At 59.5% G+C, this 15,540-nt stretch overlaps 1 protein-coding gene across 5 annotated transcripts in view; it reads left to right on the top strand.

Moving 5' to 3' along the window:
* SMARCD3 (SWI/SNF related, matrix associated, actin dependent regulator of chromatin, subfamily d, member 3) overlaps positions 1-15,465 on the top strand; it is a 38,552-nt gene extending 23,087 nt beyond the window's left edge. Inside the window, exons 1-13 of one of the 5 annotated variants that reach the window (XM_054559990.2) lie at positions 934-957; positions 8,752-8,963; positions 10,727-10,769; positions 11,591-11,713; positions 11,830-11,952; positions 12,208-12,303; positions 12,462-12,563; positions 12,787-12,948; positions 13,918-14,015; positions 14,192-14,327; positions 14,687-14,809; positions 14,938-15,039; positions 15,282-15,465. In XM_054559990.2, the coding sequence (XP_054415965.1) occupies positions 8,761-8,963; positions 10,727-10,769; positions 11,591-11,713; positions 11,830-11,952; positions 12,208-12,303; positions 12,462-12,563; positions 12,787-12,948; positions 13,918-14,015; positions 14,192-14,327; positions 14,687-14,809; positions 14,938-15,039; positions 15,282-15,335 (1,365 nt within the window). In that variant the 5' untranslated portion in view covers positions 934-957; positions 8,752-8,760 and the 3' untranslated portion in view covers positions 15,336-15,465. Of the gene's footprint in view, positions 1-933; positions 958-1,763; positions 1,783-5,483; positions 5,935-8,751; positions 8,964-10,726; positions 10,770-11,590; positions 11,714-11,829; positions 11,953-12,207; positions 12,304-12,461; positions 12,564-12,786; positions 12,949-13,917; positions 14,016-14,191; positions 14,328-14,686; positions 14,893-14,937; positions 15,040-15,281 lie in introns of those variants that run through there. The other 4 variants (XM_054559989.2, XM_002818690.6, XM_024249439.3 and 1 more) reach the window with 4 other exon arrangements.
* The last annotated feature ends 75 nt before the right edge of the window (positions 15,466-15,540 follow it).

Here is a 15,540-nt window from a genome sequence, read left to right as displayed (position 1 = left end):
CCCAAGTCGACCAGAAGCCACAAGGCTGCCCCCCAGATCCCTGGCAGCCAACATCTGGATGCAGCCAGCATCTGTAGAGAGATGGGGAGGTGGGTAGGATGTCTCAGACATGCACTGGGTGACTCCCCTGACACCTCAGGCATTTGGGACATGGCTGGGGCAGGGCAGGAGTAGGGCCTTAGCAGAGCCAGGGGATATTATGGGGGTGGGTGAGCTTCCCAGCCCTGGCTGCCTGTTAACCAGGAGGCCAGTGGAGCCAGAGATGGCTCCCACACACCTGGGAGGAGGAGAGGGAAAGACTGGCTACTGTTTGGAGTCTCAACCACCCTATGAGTCCCGAGGCCATGCGATCCCCTTGTGTTTGCCCTGGGTTTCAGCCACATCTAAGCCACTGAATCTGGCCAGATGTGCCAGGTGTTGATCCGGAGGGAGAGGAGAGGAGAATGAGGATGGCTCTGAGTGACCCATCCCTCCCTCCAGAGGCCATACAGCCAGCAGGTCAGGGCACTGCCCAATTCAGGGTCCCTGGATGTGGCCCTATTGCCCGCCAGGCAGAGCCACACCCTGGAAGGTGGGAGAGAAGTTATAGCACCCCTCAGGATCCCACGTAAACACCATCCCACAGCCCAGCCCTGTCCTTGCAGAAATGGGGACCAGGCCTGTGTGGCACGTCTTTATGGGGTGTGTGACCTGCTACAAGCGACCACCTCATTAATGGGGAATGAGAAAAAACCTGCTGTGAATCCAAAATGTGCCTTCCCTGTGGGCCAGCGGGATGCTCAGAGCCCAGTGGCCCAGCCCCGCTCTCCTCCTGCCACCAGCAGTTTATTGTGTTGTGTGTGGTGGGAGGGGTATCAAGGAGCATCCCATTAGACTGAGGAATCCCACGCAGGCAAAGAGAGGAAGGAGGCCTCATTCATTCCACTAACCTTCGCACAGGACCCTGGGGACCCCAAGGTAAGGCCCACCCTGCTGGCTGGATGCTGAAAGTGTAGGGGTGAGGGCTCAGCCAGGTGTGCATGACAGGGGCAGAGCCACCCAGAGAAAGCTACTCTGAGGGGAGGATGGAGGGAGTGAGTGGGAGGGCTGCATCCCTGAGGACCCCATAGAGGAGGGGGTGCTGAGCTGGGACCAGGCCTCACTCCTGGTGAGCAGCCCCCACTCACTCGGTGCGGGTCTGCTTCCCGGCACAGCTCCGAGCTCCGTCGCTCTGCTCCCTCCCTCTGTCCCCCTCCTTCCTCCCAGTCTGCCTTGGTTCCTGCCTCTGTCTTAGGAAATTCTTGGATTTCAGAGCTGGAAGGGCTCTAGGAATGCTCTGACTTAAGCCTCTCCTTTCACTTCTGAGGACACTGAGGGACAGGGAGGTACAGCGACTTGCCCAAGGTCGCACCATTATTTCGGTGTCCTAGTTTTTCTTTGTTTTTTGCTTCTATATATTGCATTTGTCTCTTTCGTGTATGTTTGCAAAAGTGACACAGAAAGACAAAGTCACACAGAGAGACAGCCCCCTTGATAGCAGCAGAGAGTGTCGGGGGTACAGAAACATCCCAACACAAACAGGGAGGCGCACAGCTGCCCTGGCCTGGAAGCAGCATAGGGGCAGCCAGGAGGAGGAGGAGGAAGGTGCCTGATGCCCCTGGCCTGGCCTTCGGAGCGTCCCCTCTGCTGACCGTCACCAGAGGCGGGGGTTGAGGTACAGTCTCCCCTCCTCCCTCTCTGGAGCTGGGCGTGACCCCAAGGACTAGCCAGAGGTCCCCCGGGGCTGGGGCTTAGCCCGGGCAGGTAGGCTGGATGGCGGAAAGTGGGGCCTGGTTTAGGGATGGCCAGAACACCGAAACCAAGGCTTTGTGGTCCTCAGAGCGCCAAGTGGTCTCACTTTCTCCCTCTCTCTCTCTCTCTTTCTTTCTCTCTCTCCCTCTCCTCTCGCGTTCTCTCTCTCTCACACACATACACACACACACACACACACACACACACACTCTCAGGCCGCCCCAGTGAGGGTGATCGTACTCCCCTAAGGAGAGCTTTATTGCTGGGGGTGTAGGGAAAAGGGAGTAGAGCAAAGAGCTCTCTCCCAAGCAATCCGTTCTCCCTCCAGTCTCGCTTCCTTTGTTCCTCCCTTCCCTTCCTCCCTATCCCCTCGCCAGCTTCTCTTCTCTCCTTCCAGCCCCTTCTTCCATGTTCCCCGCTCTCCCGCTCCTCCTGCCGCGCCCCCCGAGCGGAGTCCGCGTGTTGGGACCTTCACGGAGGGAAGGAGGGCGGGACTGCGGCTGGGGCCCGGCCTCGGTGGCCATCTTCCCGCAGGGAAGGAGTTAAGTCTCTTCCCCGCATCCCTCCTCCCTCCGCCGCCTCCCCGGCCGCCGCGGAGTCCTGCAGCTGGGCCCCGGGCTGACCTTCACCGGGAGGGAGGCCGCGGCGCGCATGCCCAGGCCGGGGACCGGCGCGGGCGGAGGGAGGGGCGGCGCGGGCCGGGCCGGCCCGAGCCCCCCAGCTCCCCGGCCGCCGCCCGCTCGCTCGGGCGCGGTGGGGGCGAGGCGGCCGAGCCCGTCCCGCAGGCCGCGGCGCATCTCTCCCTGCGCGGGGAGCGGCGCTTTGCCATTTGGTGCTGGTGGTGCTTCAGCGAGGGAAGGAGCGATGGGGGGACGGCAGGGGGGACTGCGGCGCCGGGCGCCGGGCGGCCGCCCTCGCCCCCGACAGGCGCACGGCCTGCCCCAAGTGCGGCGGGCGCCCTATTGCGCTAGGAGGAATCCAGGCTCTTCCCAGGCCTCCTTCCCACCCGCAGGAGCCATCAGCGGCGTGGCACATCGAGCGCCCTTCTGGGGTTGAGCCATTGGGGATCCTGGCCTTTGTGAGGAGGGAGCCCTGGCCCGGGCCCCCACACTGGCGCCGCCCCAGCTTTCTGGTCTGAAGGCTCCTCCTGTCGCCCACCTAAAAGCAGTATGCAAATGTGTCTGGGCCTGCCTTGTGAATGGGGCCCACCATGGGATGTGGAGGTGCTCAAGGTGTGCCTGTGTGTGCAGAGCCATGTGGCTTCCTCGACCTTTTGGCGCTTGCATTGGTATGTGTGCCTGGTGTGTGTGTGTTAGGAGGGTATGTGTGCAAGGTGTATCTATTGTCTGTGTACACTTAAGGATGCCTCCCAGAGGGGTGGCTCAGGAGGGGGCTTATGTATGGACTTGGGTGAAGCTCACCAGCTCCTCCACAGGGGCCTCACCATAGCCCCTGGTCTAACTACCTCCTGCAACCTCTTCCACCACCAAGACCAAGCCCGGGATCTCCCAGGCCCTGCCTCAAACTTCCCAGCTACCCAAACTGGAGGGCCCAGCGTCTCCTCTGCTGTCTTCTTTTCCCAAAAGGTCTCTTCAATAGTTGAGAACACTGAGCTTTAACAAAGCCTAGGGGTGTCTATCTCCAACCCCCAGAACCTTCAAGGCCTGTGGTTTCCCACGCCCCTGCTAGACGCACCCGTGGTGGGTGGGGGTGCCCATGGTAACTCACACCATCAGGTAAATGGCAGAGTATGAGCTCCATGCATTGGCTCATTGAGCTTTGCAAGCATCAGGTATCTGGGGTACTGTTGAGTTCCTGTGCCCAGGCACGGAGGAAGAGTGGGAGTTAAAGATCAGTCTCTGACCTTATGGGGACCTTAGCCTCTCTGGGAAAGCAAAGCTAATGTCCTTAAAGCACAGTGCACGTCAGGCCAGTCCAATGCCAATTCATGGTGCTGGGTAGATGGCAATGAGCATTTGGAGAAGAGAAAAATCTTTGCACACAAGTAGGATGAGGGAAGGCTTCCTGGAGGAAGTGGGGCCTGGGCTGGGCTTCAAAGAATAGGTGTGATCTGGACAAGCAGAGGGAAGGCAGAGGGCAGGCAAAGGGCATTCCAGGTAAAAGAATCGGGGGCAGGGGCTAAGAAATGGGAGTGAGCGGGGATTTTGGAGGTTAGCAGGCAGACTGGGTAAGTCACTTCCCCAGGTTCCCAGCAGCATGACCTATGGCAGACAGAGGCAGGCCACCCACCCATCCCCACCCTGTCAGGGCCCAGGGCCCAGGCTCTGTGTGTGTGTGTTGGGGGGGGGTGGTGTGTGGGGGAGTCTAGGCTAAAGCCCTGGGAGAGATTTGGTAGCAAGGGGATATCTAGGTCCCCTTTCAAGCTAGGGGTGGTGGAGGAGCATCCTGGACCAGATGCCCTCCCTGACATTTCAGATTGACAGTGGGCACCTAAATGAACAGTGACAGCCAAGAGCACAACCAGGGCCAGCAGAAATCAGGCTGCAGGCAGAAAGGACCCCCTGGGCAAAGGCATTCTGAAGGGTTTAGGGTCAGTATCCTTCAGTCTTCAGGGCCCAACTTCAAGTAAGTGTTTCAACAAACTCCCCTAGGCACTAGGCTATGGTCCTGCCCTCACCTGGATTCTCACAGTGAGGCCCCAGCAGACCCCCAAACTTGACCCAAGGGGCCTTGTTCCAAAGCCCACGGGCTCCTCCCCAAGAAGGAGGAAAAAGGGGCGTGGCCTTTGGGGACCTGGGTAGGCCCAGGACTCCCAGCCTGGGTATGTCAGGATTTGCCCCTCCTCCTTCCGGTCCCTCCTCCACTCCAGGGACTGCCAACTCCTTCCACACGCCCCTTCTGGGGCTCCCTTGCCACCCCACCCCACACCCCAGCCTCAAGACCCCTCTCTTTGGGGTCTTGAGGCCGGCCCAATATACCCACTATACCCAGCCCAGCTGCCCCAACTCCTCTGGGTCCCCTAACCCCACTCCACCCCGACCCCAAGGAAACCAAGCCCGACTTGCCTCGTTCTCTCCACGGACCCACCCGAGCACCCCCCTGGCGCTGCGCCATTCCCCACATTGATTCTCTTCCTGTTCTCCTGAGCACAATCCCTGTCCCTCTTTCTGAAATACTTCCCCTATTGCCCTCACTTTCTCACAGAGCGGCAAACAAAGACTCACATACCCAGAAATAGCCTCGCACAGAGCTGAAAGGCACAGGCCACGTCCTGCCACACACGCAGGCGCGCGCGCACGGAGGCTGTCGTGGAGGGAGGCACACAGACAGGGCGTCTGTCTGCACGCACATAAGCTGCCACGCCACAAAAGGGCGCGGACACACACGGCGTGTGAGACAAGGGCACACACAGCTGTGGACGCAGGGCCACGCCGCCGCCCGGGCACACCCACCATCGCCGGCCCCGGGCAGGCGCGAGGCCTCGCGGGCCGGGCTCCCCCGGTTCCTGCCAGCGAATGTTTCCCTGCTCGGCCTGCCAGGTCTCTGGGGAAAGGGCCTCAGAAATGCAGCAGGAGCCGCTGGGGGAAAAGTTGGAACTGGCTGTTCCCTGCCTGGCGCGGCCGGCGAATTCCCTGACGGAGAAACTATTTGTGGCGAGAGCCGGTGGCCGGCGACCCCCCGCCGCCTCCCCTGGCGTCCCCTCCCCGCGCCGCCTCCCGCGGGCCTCGGCGGCTTCGGGCTGCAGCACTGCTGCCCAGCGCCCGCGGCCGGGCTGGTCGGCGCGCCTCGCCGCTTATCTGCGCTGTTTGGACAGCGGGCTTGGAAAGGCAGGCGGCCCCGTCCCCGCCGAGTCAACAGGCAGACCCCGGGCCGCCGGACTATTTCTGTCTTATCAGTGCAGGAATGCGGCAGCCGCGGCGGCGGCGGCGGCGGGCGGGCGGCGGCGGCGTGGGCCGTGGGCCGTCAGGGCAGCCCTGAAGGGGCCCCCTCCCCACTCCGCTCGAGTAGAAGTGTGAGAGAGCCCAGCAGGACTCAGAGGGGAGAGTTGGAGGAAAAAAAAAGGCAGAAAAGGGAAAGAAAGAGGAAGAGAGAGAGAGAGTGAGAGGAGCCGCTGAGCCCACCCCGATGGCCGCGGACGAAGTTGCCGGAGGGGCGCGCAAAGCCACGAAAAGCAAACTTTTTGAGTTTCTGGTCCATGGGGTGGTGAGTGGGGGAAAGTTAGCGGGGGAGGGCGAGCGAGCTGGCTCGGGCTGAATGGAGGGCTGATCGGGAGGGGCCGGGAGGGCGCTCCCGCTCTCCCACCCCTCTAGTGGGGGGCGCCATGGCCCACGGCCCGGCCCCGGGACTGTGCTGGCACCCTGGCACCCGAACACGTCGCCAGGCAGGCGGCCGGCCGGGTCTGACGCGAGGCGGGGAAGGGAGGCGTTTGCATGGCTCTTGTCAGGGGCGGGGGTGGGACTTGGGGACTCTCCCCCCCAAGTGGGGGGGTCCTCGCTGTAGCCGACAGGTTGACTTTCGTTCTTTTCCTTGTGGGCCCAGGTGTTGCCCCTGCCCTGGGGGTGGGGGTGGGGGATGGGGACATGGCAGAGGCTGGGCTGGGCTGTCTGTTCATCCGTTGGGACAGTGTCACTGCTTGTGTCTCCGGAGCAAGGAGCAGGTGACCCTGGAGGCACTGTAGCGGGAAGCTCGCAGGCTGAGCCACCTCTGCATCCCAGCGGGAGGGCTCAGGAGCTTCTGCCTCAGGGTGGGGGAGAGGCCCGCTCTAGGGACTTAGCCCAAGTTAGGGGCTCTGAGGGTCTCCTTGGCGGACTCAGCCACCAGAACTGATGTCCTTAACTCCTCGAAGGTGTGAAGGAAGGGCTGGAGTTGGGGACATGAGGCCTAGAGACCGAAGGGACAGGGGAGCACTGTCCTGCCACAGGCAGGCTGTGAAGGCACGTGGGAGCCCGGGAGGCTGGAGCTGAGTCAGTAGGGCCCGGCTGGGAGGGGTGTGGAGGGGTGGGGAATGGGAGAAGCAGGGGCTGCGACTCTTGGGATGGGTGAGGGAGTGGAGGCCCTGTGTAGAGGAAGCTGTCGGGTTTACTATGGCCAAATTTGGTGTGACCCCAAGGAAGGCACCTTCTCAGTAAGGCTAGAGTCCCTAGGATTTTAGCCTTTCGTGGGGGTGGGGCTGGTGGCGGGCACAGCTCTCTGGGGGCTCTGAAAGCCTCCCTCTCAGGGCCTCTTCAGCAGATGAGCCAGTATCCCTGGCCTTGATAACTGCGGAGAGCAGCTGACAGGAAGAGGGGGCCTCCCTGGAGTGGCCTGTCCTCCAGCCCCAGGGACCCCTGGGGGTAACTTCCCAAGGTGTCCATGTCAGCTAGCTGAGTTACCAGTCCTAACCTGGCTGCTGGTGGGAGCCCCTTTAAAAAGGCCCATCTAGTGGGGAGAGGCTGTACACGTGGACTGGTTTTTTTATCTGATCAACTTAGTGCTTCAGTTCTTGAGTGGCTGTGAGCCCCAGTGCCCCATCTAGCTGGTGGCCAGGCCTGGGCCCCATTCTGGGCTGCTACCCTGGAGGCGTGAGTGACAGGGTCAGGTGGGGCGAGGGAAGCAGACACATGGACAGGCAGGTTTCACTGCAGGAGAGATAGGCAGAGACAGCTGCTGACAGAGGGTGGGAGGACATTAGGGTTAGACACAGAGCCTGGAGGACCAGGAGGGAGAGGTAGCAGTTGGAAGGAAAACAGCAAGCCCGGGGGGCCCCTCCTCGTGCCTGGGGGTGAGGTGGGTGGTGTGTCCATGTTAACAGTGCCAGGGTCTGCATCCCCTGCCCTCTGATCTTCTTCCTGCTTTCGTGGTCCCAGTCCCCATCCCACCCCGCTCGTTCTGTTTCACAGCCCCTGAAACTCTCTCTGGCCCTCCCCATCTCCCTTCTGGAGTCTGGACAAGTGGGGTTTGGAACACTTCACTCGATGCATTTGCATCTCATTTACACCCCATCTGACCACCCAGGGGTAGTGGCAAGGGAGGAGGAGCCGCCTCCTCTCAGTCTCCACAGCCCCTGTGAACCCTGACTGCTGACCTCACTGGGGTGGGGATGGGAAGAGGAGGAGGTGGCTGCTGACCTGGGCAGACAGGAAGGGAAATGTGAGTGGAAGTGTCACTGCCCTGACCCACCCCAGGCCCCCTGGGCAGCCCACCTCTAACGCAGTTCCCCTCCTCCCAATCAGAGAATCCTGGCTGGGTCTGGGGCGCCCCGGCAGGCTGCCCTTGCCTGCCCTGCCTCCAGCCCTCAACCTGGGAGCAAATTATGGGGGCAGCTTCGTCAGCGAAGACCCTGGATGTGGGGACTTGGAGTCAGCCGAGGGGAGTGGGGTTTGGGACCCAAGGGTCAAAAGCAGGGACACAGGGAGCAGAGTGGCTGAGATGAGGAGCTAGTGAGTGCCAGGCAGAACCGCCCAAGAAGTGGAGCCTGAGGAGGAGGAGCAGGAGGAGGAGCAGAAGTCGGAGCAGGGAGCCGGGTACCGGACCTCAACCAAGCCGCAGAGAGCAAAGCCCTGGGCCCCCAGGAGGCAGCCCTTCAGGGGCTGCCCGGGCCAGGATGAGCTGTGTGACCTTGGCGAGGTCATTTTTCTCCTTGAGCCACAGTGGCCCCATCCGTCAAGTGGGGATGAAAGGACCTGCTCAGGCTGTCTTGCAGAGGAGCATGTGGATGTGAACATCTTTGAAAGGTTGAAAGGCGCCATTAATATTCATTTTTGCGGTACCTTCCGCAGCCCCGAGGCTCGCAATGCCCTGTGCGGTGCCTGGCTTCAGTTAGCTTCCTGCAGCCAGACGCCAAGCCCCTCCGCCAGAGCCGCGCAGATTCCGGCGCCCCTGCCCCTCCTACCCATCGCTCCCACCCATCGCTCAGCGCTCAGGGTCACCAGCCGAGGGTCTGGTGGGGGAGGGGAGACGCCGGCTTACCGCGCCTGGAGCGGGGGGCCCCGGTCTGACCCACTGGTGCCCGTTTCTGCTTCACCCCCCGCCCACCCCCAGCGCCCCGGGATGCCGTCTGGAGCCCGGATGCCCCACCAGGGGGCGCCCATGGGCCCCCCGGGCTCCCCGTACATGGGCAGCCCCGCCGTGCGACCCGGCCTGGCCCCCGCGGGCATGGAGCCCGCCCGCAAGCGAGCAGCGCCCCCGCCCGGGCAGAGCCAGACACAGAGCCAGGGCCAGCCGGTGCCCACCGCCCCCGCGCGGAGCCGCAGGTGAGTGGGAGGCCCGGCGCGGAGGGGGCGTGCAGGGGCGGGCCCTGGGTGACCCGCAGGGACCAGGTAAGCGAGTAGCGGGGATTGGAAGGGGCGAGGAAGAATGACTAGCAGGGAGCGAGGCTTCCCGGGTCGGATGCCCTCTGGGGAGGTGGGCTTAGGGGGCACCGGCCTGATTCTTTTGTGTGCCCACGGTAGAGACAGGCTGCGGCCGTCGGCAGCCCGTACCGCTTCCCTGCACGCTCCCCTCACCCTTCTACTTGTCACCTGCTCAGTCCCTCTCTCCACCCATCAGGTTCTGGGTGATGCTTCAGTCTTTGGGGTGGGGGCGGGGCTTCCAGTGGGACTGAGGGCAGAGCTGTAGGACTGTGTTGCCCAAAGTGTGGTTCTCCGCTGAGCCTTTCTGCCAGCCCCCGGGCTGTTTCAAAGCCACTCCAGATTTTCTCAATGGGACTCTCTGGCCATGGGGGTGGAGCTTGGGGATTTGCCCTGTGGGTAGGTGGTCTCTGCCCAGTCGTGCTCTTAATTCTTAAGCACTCTGGACCAGGTCTGCTCCCAAGCCACCAGGGCCAGCCCATTTCCTTGCTTTCCTCCAGCAGCTGGTGGCATCCTCAAAGCCCCTGCTGGCTCCTGGCAACAGCAGTGCCCCTCTGGGTTTCAGTATTTAGCCAAATACACATGCTTTTTTTGCACAACAGATGGGTTTCTATAAAAGGTGTAATATCAATTTTACCTCATTATTAAGTAGTTTTTACACATCAGGGAAAAATCACCACTTATAGGAATCCCATGATGAATTCTTTAGTAAAGTGCATCGTCATTTTGTACAGCAAATGGTAATTCCCTGATTTATCTTGTATAAATGGAGAGTTACACATAGATAATCTGTTTAAAACAAACCAGACCTTTAATGAAATCCGCTTGTTAGCCTTAGATTTCTGCATAGGGAGGGGGCAGTGCTTGAGAACACCACACGGGGGCAGTATGGAGCTATTCTCTAGGCTGCGTTTTCCTCTCGTGACCCGCCAAGGTTTTTCTGGGGGTTTTGGGGTTAGTTAGAAGCAGCTAGTGGGTCAGAAAGAGCCCACATCCAGCTGCTACTACCCCGGGCCTAGTCAGTTTGGCCTCAGCCTGAAGTCACACCCATGCACATTCTGGGCGCCTATGGCTGCAGCATGTCCCTCACCCTGTTGCCAGGTAGTCCCAGGGCATGAGTACCCCCAGCCCATCAGCGTTCTCTTCCAAGCCCAAGGTGGCTGGAAGGGGTGCAAGTCCCGCCAGCTTCACACCATCACCTCCCGCTCCATGGATAGGAAGGAGGTCGTCTCTCTCCCTCCCTCTGAGCTTAGACCCCTTTGGACAGGGCACCCCCTGCTTTCCAGAAAAGGTCTTCAGAACCTGGCTTCCCTCTCCTTTGTCCTCCCTCATCGCCACCTTTCCTCAAACACTTCTGCAGCTCGCATCTTTTGGTCCACCTCCCCCACCAGCCAGTCCCTCCTAAGTCTAAATTTCTCTGTCCCTGAGGATGTGGCAGGGTAGAAGGGGGCTCCCAGGCCAGAGAATGGATGGGTCACTTCTGTGTCCTGAGAGAGGACACAGCACCAGTTCCACACACCACCGTCATAGCCCTTGTGCGGGCAGACAAGCGGGCTGTGGGAACCCCAGCCAGGCGGGCGGAGATGTCGGGATAATTTAGCAGGTGGCCTCGTTACTCCCAGATCTGTCGCCATGGTAACCTGGTTTTTTCTTTAAAAAATGTACAGTGCCAAGAGGAGGAAGATGGCTGACAAAATCCTCCCTCAAAGGGTGAGTGCCTTTCACAGCAGCCCCCAGCCCACCCCCCACCCTTTGCTGCTCCGCCCTCCCCTCCCCCCTCAGAAGCAGAGCTTCAGCGTCACAGTCACTTTCACTTTTTGTTTAAAAAAGCTCATTAATAAGTGAGGCTCCCCAGCCAGAGGGAGGGGGTGAGGTGGAGGGGAAGCAGCAGAGCCACTGGGGCCAGAACACAGGGGCCTGTCAGGGGGTTGGATCCAAGTGGTACTAAGACATAGAGTTGTGGGACCAGGAGGGGGCAAGAGCTAGGGGATCAGAAGCTGCCAGGCAGAATGAAGGGGATAGAAGGTGGCCAGAGATCCTGAGCATCCTAAAGAGAGCCAGGTCCAGCTGGGTATGGGGACAGCACAGTTGGGACAGGTGTGGGGGCTGAGCAAGGTGCCAGCAGAGAAGAAAGCACCGCTGTCCAACTGTCTCAGGGATTGAGCCCCTACTAGGCACTTTGCAGGGGCCCAGGGGAAGCCCAGCGGGCATATGATATGGAAAATGACAGGATGAGGAGAGACTAAAGGCTAGTGCTTGCTGAGCTCCACAGTTGCTACCTCCTCCCCGATGATGAAACACAAGGCTCTTCCTAAAGGGAGAAGCAATTGTTATCCCTACACAGCAAGGCCCCTACTGCTGGATAATGGCATCCTGGGGAGAGGTCCTGTTCCCACTGTCAAAGCTCCATGCCCAGAAGTAGGATGGCTCCCCGACATCTTTTGTACCCTAGGATTGCACAACATGCATACATTCCATGGTACAACCCTGGACTTGAGCCTCTGACTCCTGCCCTGCTCCTCCTTCTCCAGATTCGGGAGCTGGTCCCCGAGTCCCAGGCTTACATGGACCTCTTGGCGTTTGAGAGGAAACTGGATCAAACCATCATGCGGAAGCGGGTGGACATCCAGGAGGCTTTGAAGAGGCCCATGAAGGTGCCTTAGTTCGGGGGTAGGAAGGGGACTCTGAGTCGCGTGACCAGGATGGGGAAGCAGGGTGATCGGGGTGGGAGCACACAGCATTCGCCCGGTTCTACACTCTATTTCTACAGCAAAAGCGGAAGCTGCGACTCTATATCTCCAACACTTTTAACCCTGCGAAGCCTGATGCTGAGGATTCCGATGGCAGCATTGCTTCCTGGGAGCTACGGGTGGAGGGGAAGCTCCTGGATGATGTACGTCCCAGCCCAGGTCTCTCCAGGTGTCCTGGGGTGGGCATGGGCTGCACTGAAAATAGAACAAGGTGTCTGCACTAAGGGCTAGGGAGTCAGCCCTGGCCGGGTGGGGGGGAGGGGGGCAGACCTAGAGACATTCCCAGTGCAGAGGATTTCATCTAAGCCCACTGCCCTGTCTGCTGCCAACTTGGCCTCCTTCTGCTCCTCCCACCTCGTCCCTGTTCTGCCCCCATGGTCCCTGTTCCTCTCCCACAGCCCAGCAAACAGAAGCGGAAGTTCTCTTCTTTCTTCAAGAGTTTGGTCATCGAGCTGGACAAAGATCTTTATGGCCCTGACAACCACCTCGTTGAGGTAAGACCAAGAGCCCCTTCACCCTTGAATTGCCACCCTCCCACAGGCCAGAATCCCTGAAGAACCAGCACAGATTTGGGTCAGGGACCACCCTAGAGTCCTGGGCCCCACCACTCCAGATGGGCCTTTGGGAGACACAGCTCTTCTCTCCTGGACAGTGGCATCGGACACCCACGACCCAAGAGACGGATGGCTTCCAGGTGAAACGGCCTGGGGACCTGAGTGTGCGCTGCACGCTGCTCCTCATGCTGGACTACCAGGTCTGCATCTGCCACGCTGCCCCGTACACGCCACACAAGGCCCTCAGGGGAGGGCTACGACCCAAAGTGGTGCATCTTGAGAGACCTCCTTCCCCTCCCAACCCTATCCTTCCCCAGGGGCATGTTTCCTCAATCAACACATCCCCCTAGTCCTGAATGGCCTGGCCCTGGGCTCCTTCCTTTCTCTCCCTTTGGTCTAACTTTCACAGTCCCCTTTTCCCAGCCTCCCCAGTTCAAACTGGATCCCCGCCTAGCCCGGCTGCTGGGGTTGCACACACAGAGCCGCTCAGCCATCGTCCAGGCCCTGTGGCAGTATGTGAAGACCAACAGACTGCAGGACTCCCATGACAAGGAATATATCAATGGGGACAAGTATTTCCAGCAGGTAACCTCTCTCCTGAACCCTGGGATCTGGGGAGCAGGCAGAATTCTCCAGCAGGGGAAGTACCTCTACCAAGGTAACTACCACCCCTCCCTTCTAGATCCCTGAGTAGCAGAAGCAGTACACAGTCATGGTCTTGGAGCCAAGAGACCGACCAGGATTCTAGTTCAGGCCCTACTATGGATTAGCTCTGTGCTGCAGCCAATCCCTGTTAGCCCCCCCAAGTTAGGAAGACCTGGAAACCCTACAAAGCCAACCGCTTTCTGGAATGTAATATTCTTGGCACTTGGAGTTAGGATCCCCAGGTTCTAGTCCTGAGTCTGGACTCTGGGTAAGTGACTCAGCGATTCTGAACCTTGTTTCCTTATCTTTGAAGTGGAGTGACAATACCTGTCCTATCTACTCTCCTGGGCAGTTAGGAAAATCAAATTGCTGCAAAAGTGATCGAGCAAAATTCCACCAAAACAGAGAATATTCTTATTAACGCATTTAAAAATAAATACGGCAGATAAACCTGAGGAGTAAAAATAGCAGTTGATATTTATTGGGCACTTACCATGTGCCAGGCACTGTCCCAAGCACTTTATGTGTATTAGTTCACTGACTTCTCACGACAGCCCTGGGAGATAGGTATTCTTTTCATCCCCACTCTAGAGATGAAGACACTGAGCCCTGAGGTGTTAACTTGCTCCAGGTTGCATAGTAAGTGGCAGAGGCAGGACTGATACATAGGCAGGCTGACCCAGGGCCCGCACCCTCAACCCCTGCCCCACAATGACCCACCCCCTACCTTGTCAGCCATACCGGTGGCTCCACCACCAGACCAGCCCACCCCAATCCCATCCCCATGCACACTGAGGAATCAGACTTCCTCTCAGCTTCTTGCGGCCTTTCTAGAACAAAAGGATCTACAACTGCATGATGATCTCTTCAGGAAGAGTGATCTCTCTTTCCCCAATTGTCCTGCTTCAGATTTTTGATTGTCCCCGGCTGAAGTTTTCTGAGATTCCCCAGCGCCTCACAGCCCTGCTATTGCCCCCTGACCCAATTGTCATCAACCATGTCATCAGGTGAGGTGGCCCCAGCTTGCTTCTCAGACCAGGGAATGATCTTGTTCCTGCCTTCCCTGCCTCCCTCTCCTCCCACTCCCATCTCTTCTCCCTCCCTGTTGGATCTGCCCCAGCCCCGGGGCCCTGGGGCCTGTATGGGGGCATCGTGGACACGAAGGGCTGGACTTCCCTGGCAGCGTGGACCCTTCAGACCAGAAGAAGACGGCGTGCTATGACATTGACGTGGAGGTGGAGGAGCCATTAAAGGGGCAGATGAGCAGCTTCCTCCTGTCCACGGCCAACCAGCAGGAGATCAGTGCTCTGGACAGTAAGGTGGGGCCCAAGCCCAGAGCTGGAGTGGGACATTAACCCAGAGATGATAGAGGAGACTTTTCTGAGACCAGGGTGTGGTTGCAGATGAGCAGACTGGGTTAAATTAAAAAAAAAGAAGAGACCAGACTCTGGGCCAATGGGGCACACATGGCCCTTCCATGCTGCTTGGAGTTAAACCTCATTCCAAGTTTAGTTCTGCCCATCCCCTCCTCACCTGGGACTTCAGAGAAATCAGGGGCTCTGAGGGTTTGTCCTTCACAGAAGAAACCCCCTCTCCCTCCCCTTCCCACCCACTTCCTTTCCCCTCGTCTCCCACATCACCACAGCCAGGTGGAAGGCATCTATCTTTCTACCTGCAGATCCATGAGACGATTGAGTCCATAAACCAGCTCAAGATCCAGAGGGACTTCATGCTAAGCTTCTCCAGAGACCCCAAAGGCTATGTCCAAGACCTGCTCCGCTCCCAGAGCCGGGACCTCAAGGTGAAGAGGGAGAGACTCAGGGAGTACTGGAGTGGAAGACAAGCACATCGGGAAAGAGAGTAAACGTTGTACTCCAGGGGCAGGTGAGGGGATTCAGGGCTCAGGGCTCACCCCACACTCCCTCCCAGGTGATGACAGATGTAGCCGGCAACCCCGAAGAGGAGCGCCGGGCTGAGTTCTACCACCAGCCCTGGTCCCAGGAGGCCGTCAGTCGCTACTTCTACTGCAAGGTATGGAGGGACCCTTGCCCTGAGGCTTCCCCCCCTCTTCAACTCCAAGAGAAACCTCCCCGTTCAGCTTGTGGGCAGCCCTCGCAGCTCCCCACAGTAAAGCTTCACCACACTGCCTCACCATGCAACAGCCCTCCCTGCTCCCAGATGCTCTTCCAGGGCAGGCGGTGTCAGTAGGTGCGATTGTCCTGATCACTCACCAGGAACACTGACACCTGCTCCTGTTCTCACTTCCTCTAAAGATCCAGCAGCGCAGGCAGGAGCTGGAGCAGTCGCTGGTTGTGCGCAACACCTAGGAGCCCAGAAATAAGCAGCACGACAGAACTTCCAGCCGTGTCCCAGGCCCCAGCGTTTTGCCCCAGGCTCCAGCATCACTCTTCTGCCACCTTGGGGTGTGGGGCTGGATTAAAAGTCATTCATCTGACAGCAGCCGTGTGGTCATTGGAAACTGGGGAGGGGAGAGGGAAAGAAGGGGGAGGGAAGAGGGTGGGGAGGCAGTGG

Source organism: Pongo abelii, chromosome 6 (assembly GCF_028885655.2).
Source record: "Pongo abelii isolate AG06213 chromosome 6, NHGRI_mPonAbe1-v2.0_pri, whole genome shotgun sequence".
In the NCBI taxonomy this organism is placed as follows: Eukaryota; Metazoa; Chordata; class Mammalia; order Primates; family Hominidae; genus Pongo; species Pongo abelii.
Note: the sequence above shows the minus strand (reverse complement) of the source record. Positions and strands in the feature narration are given on the sequence as shown.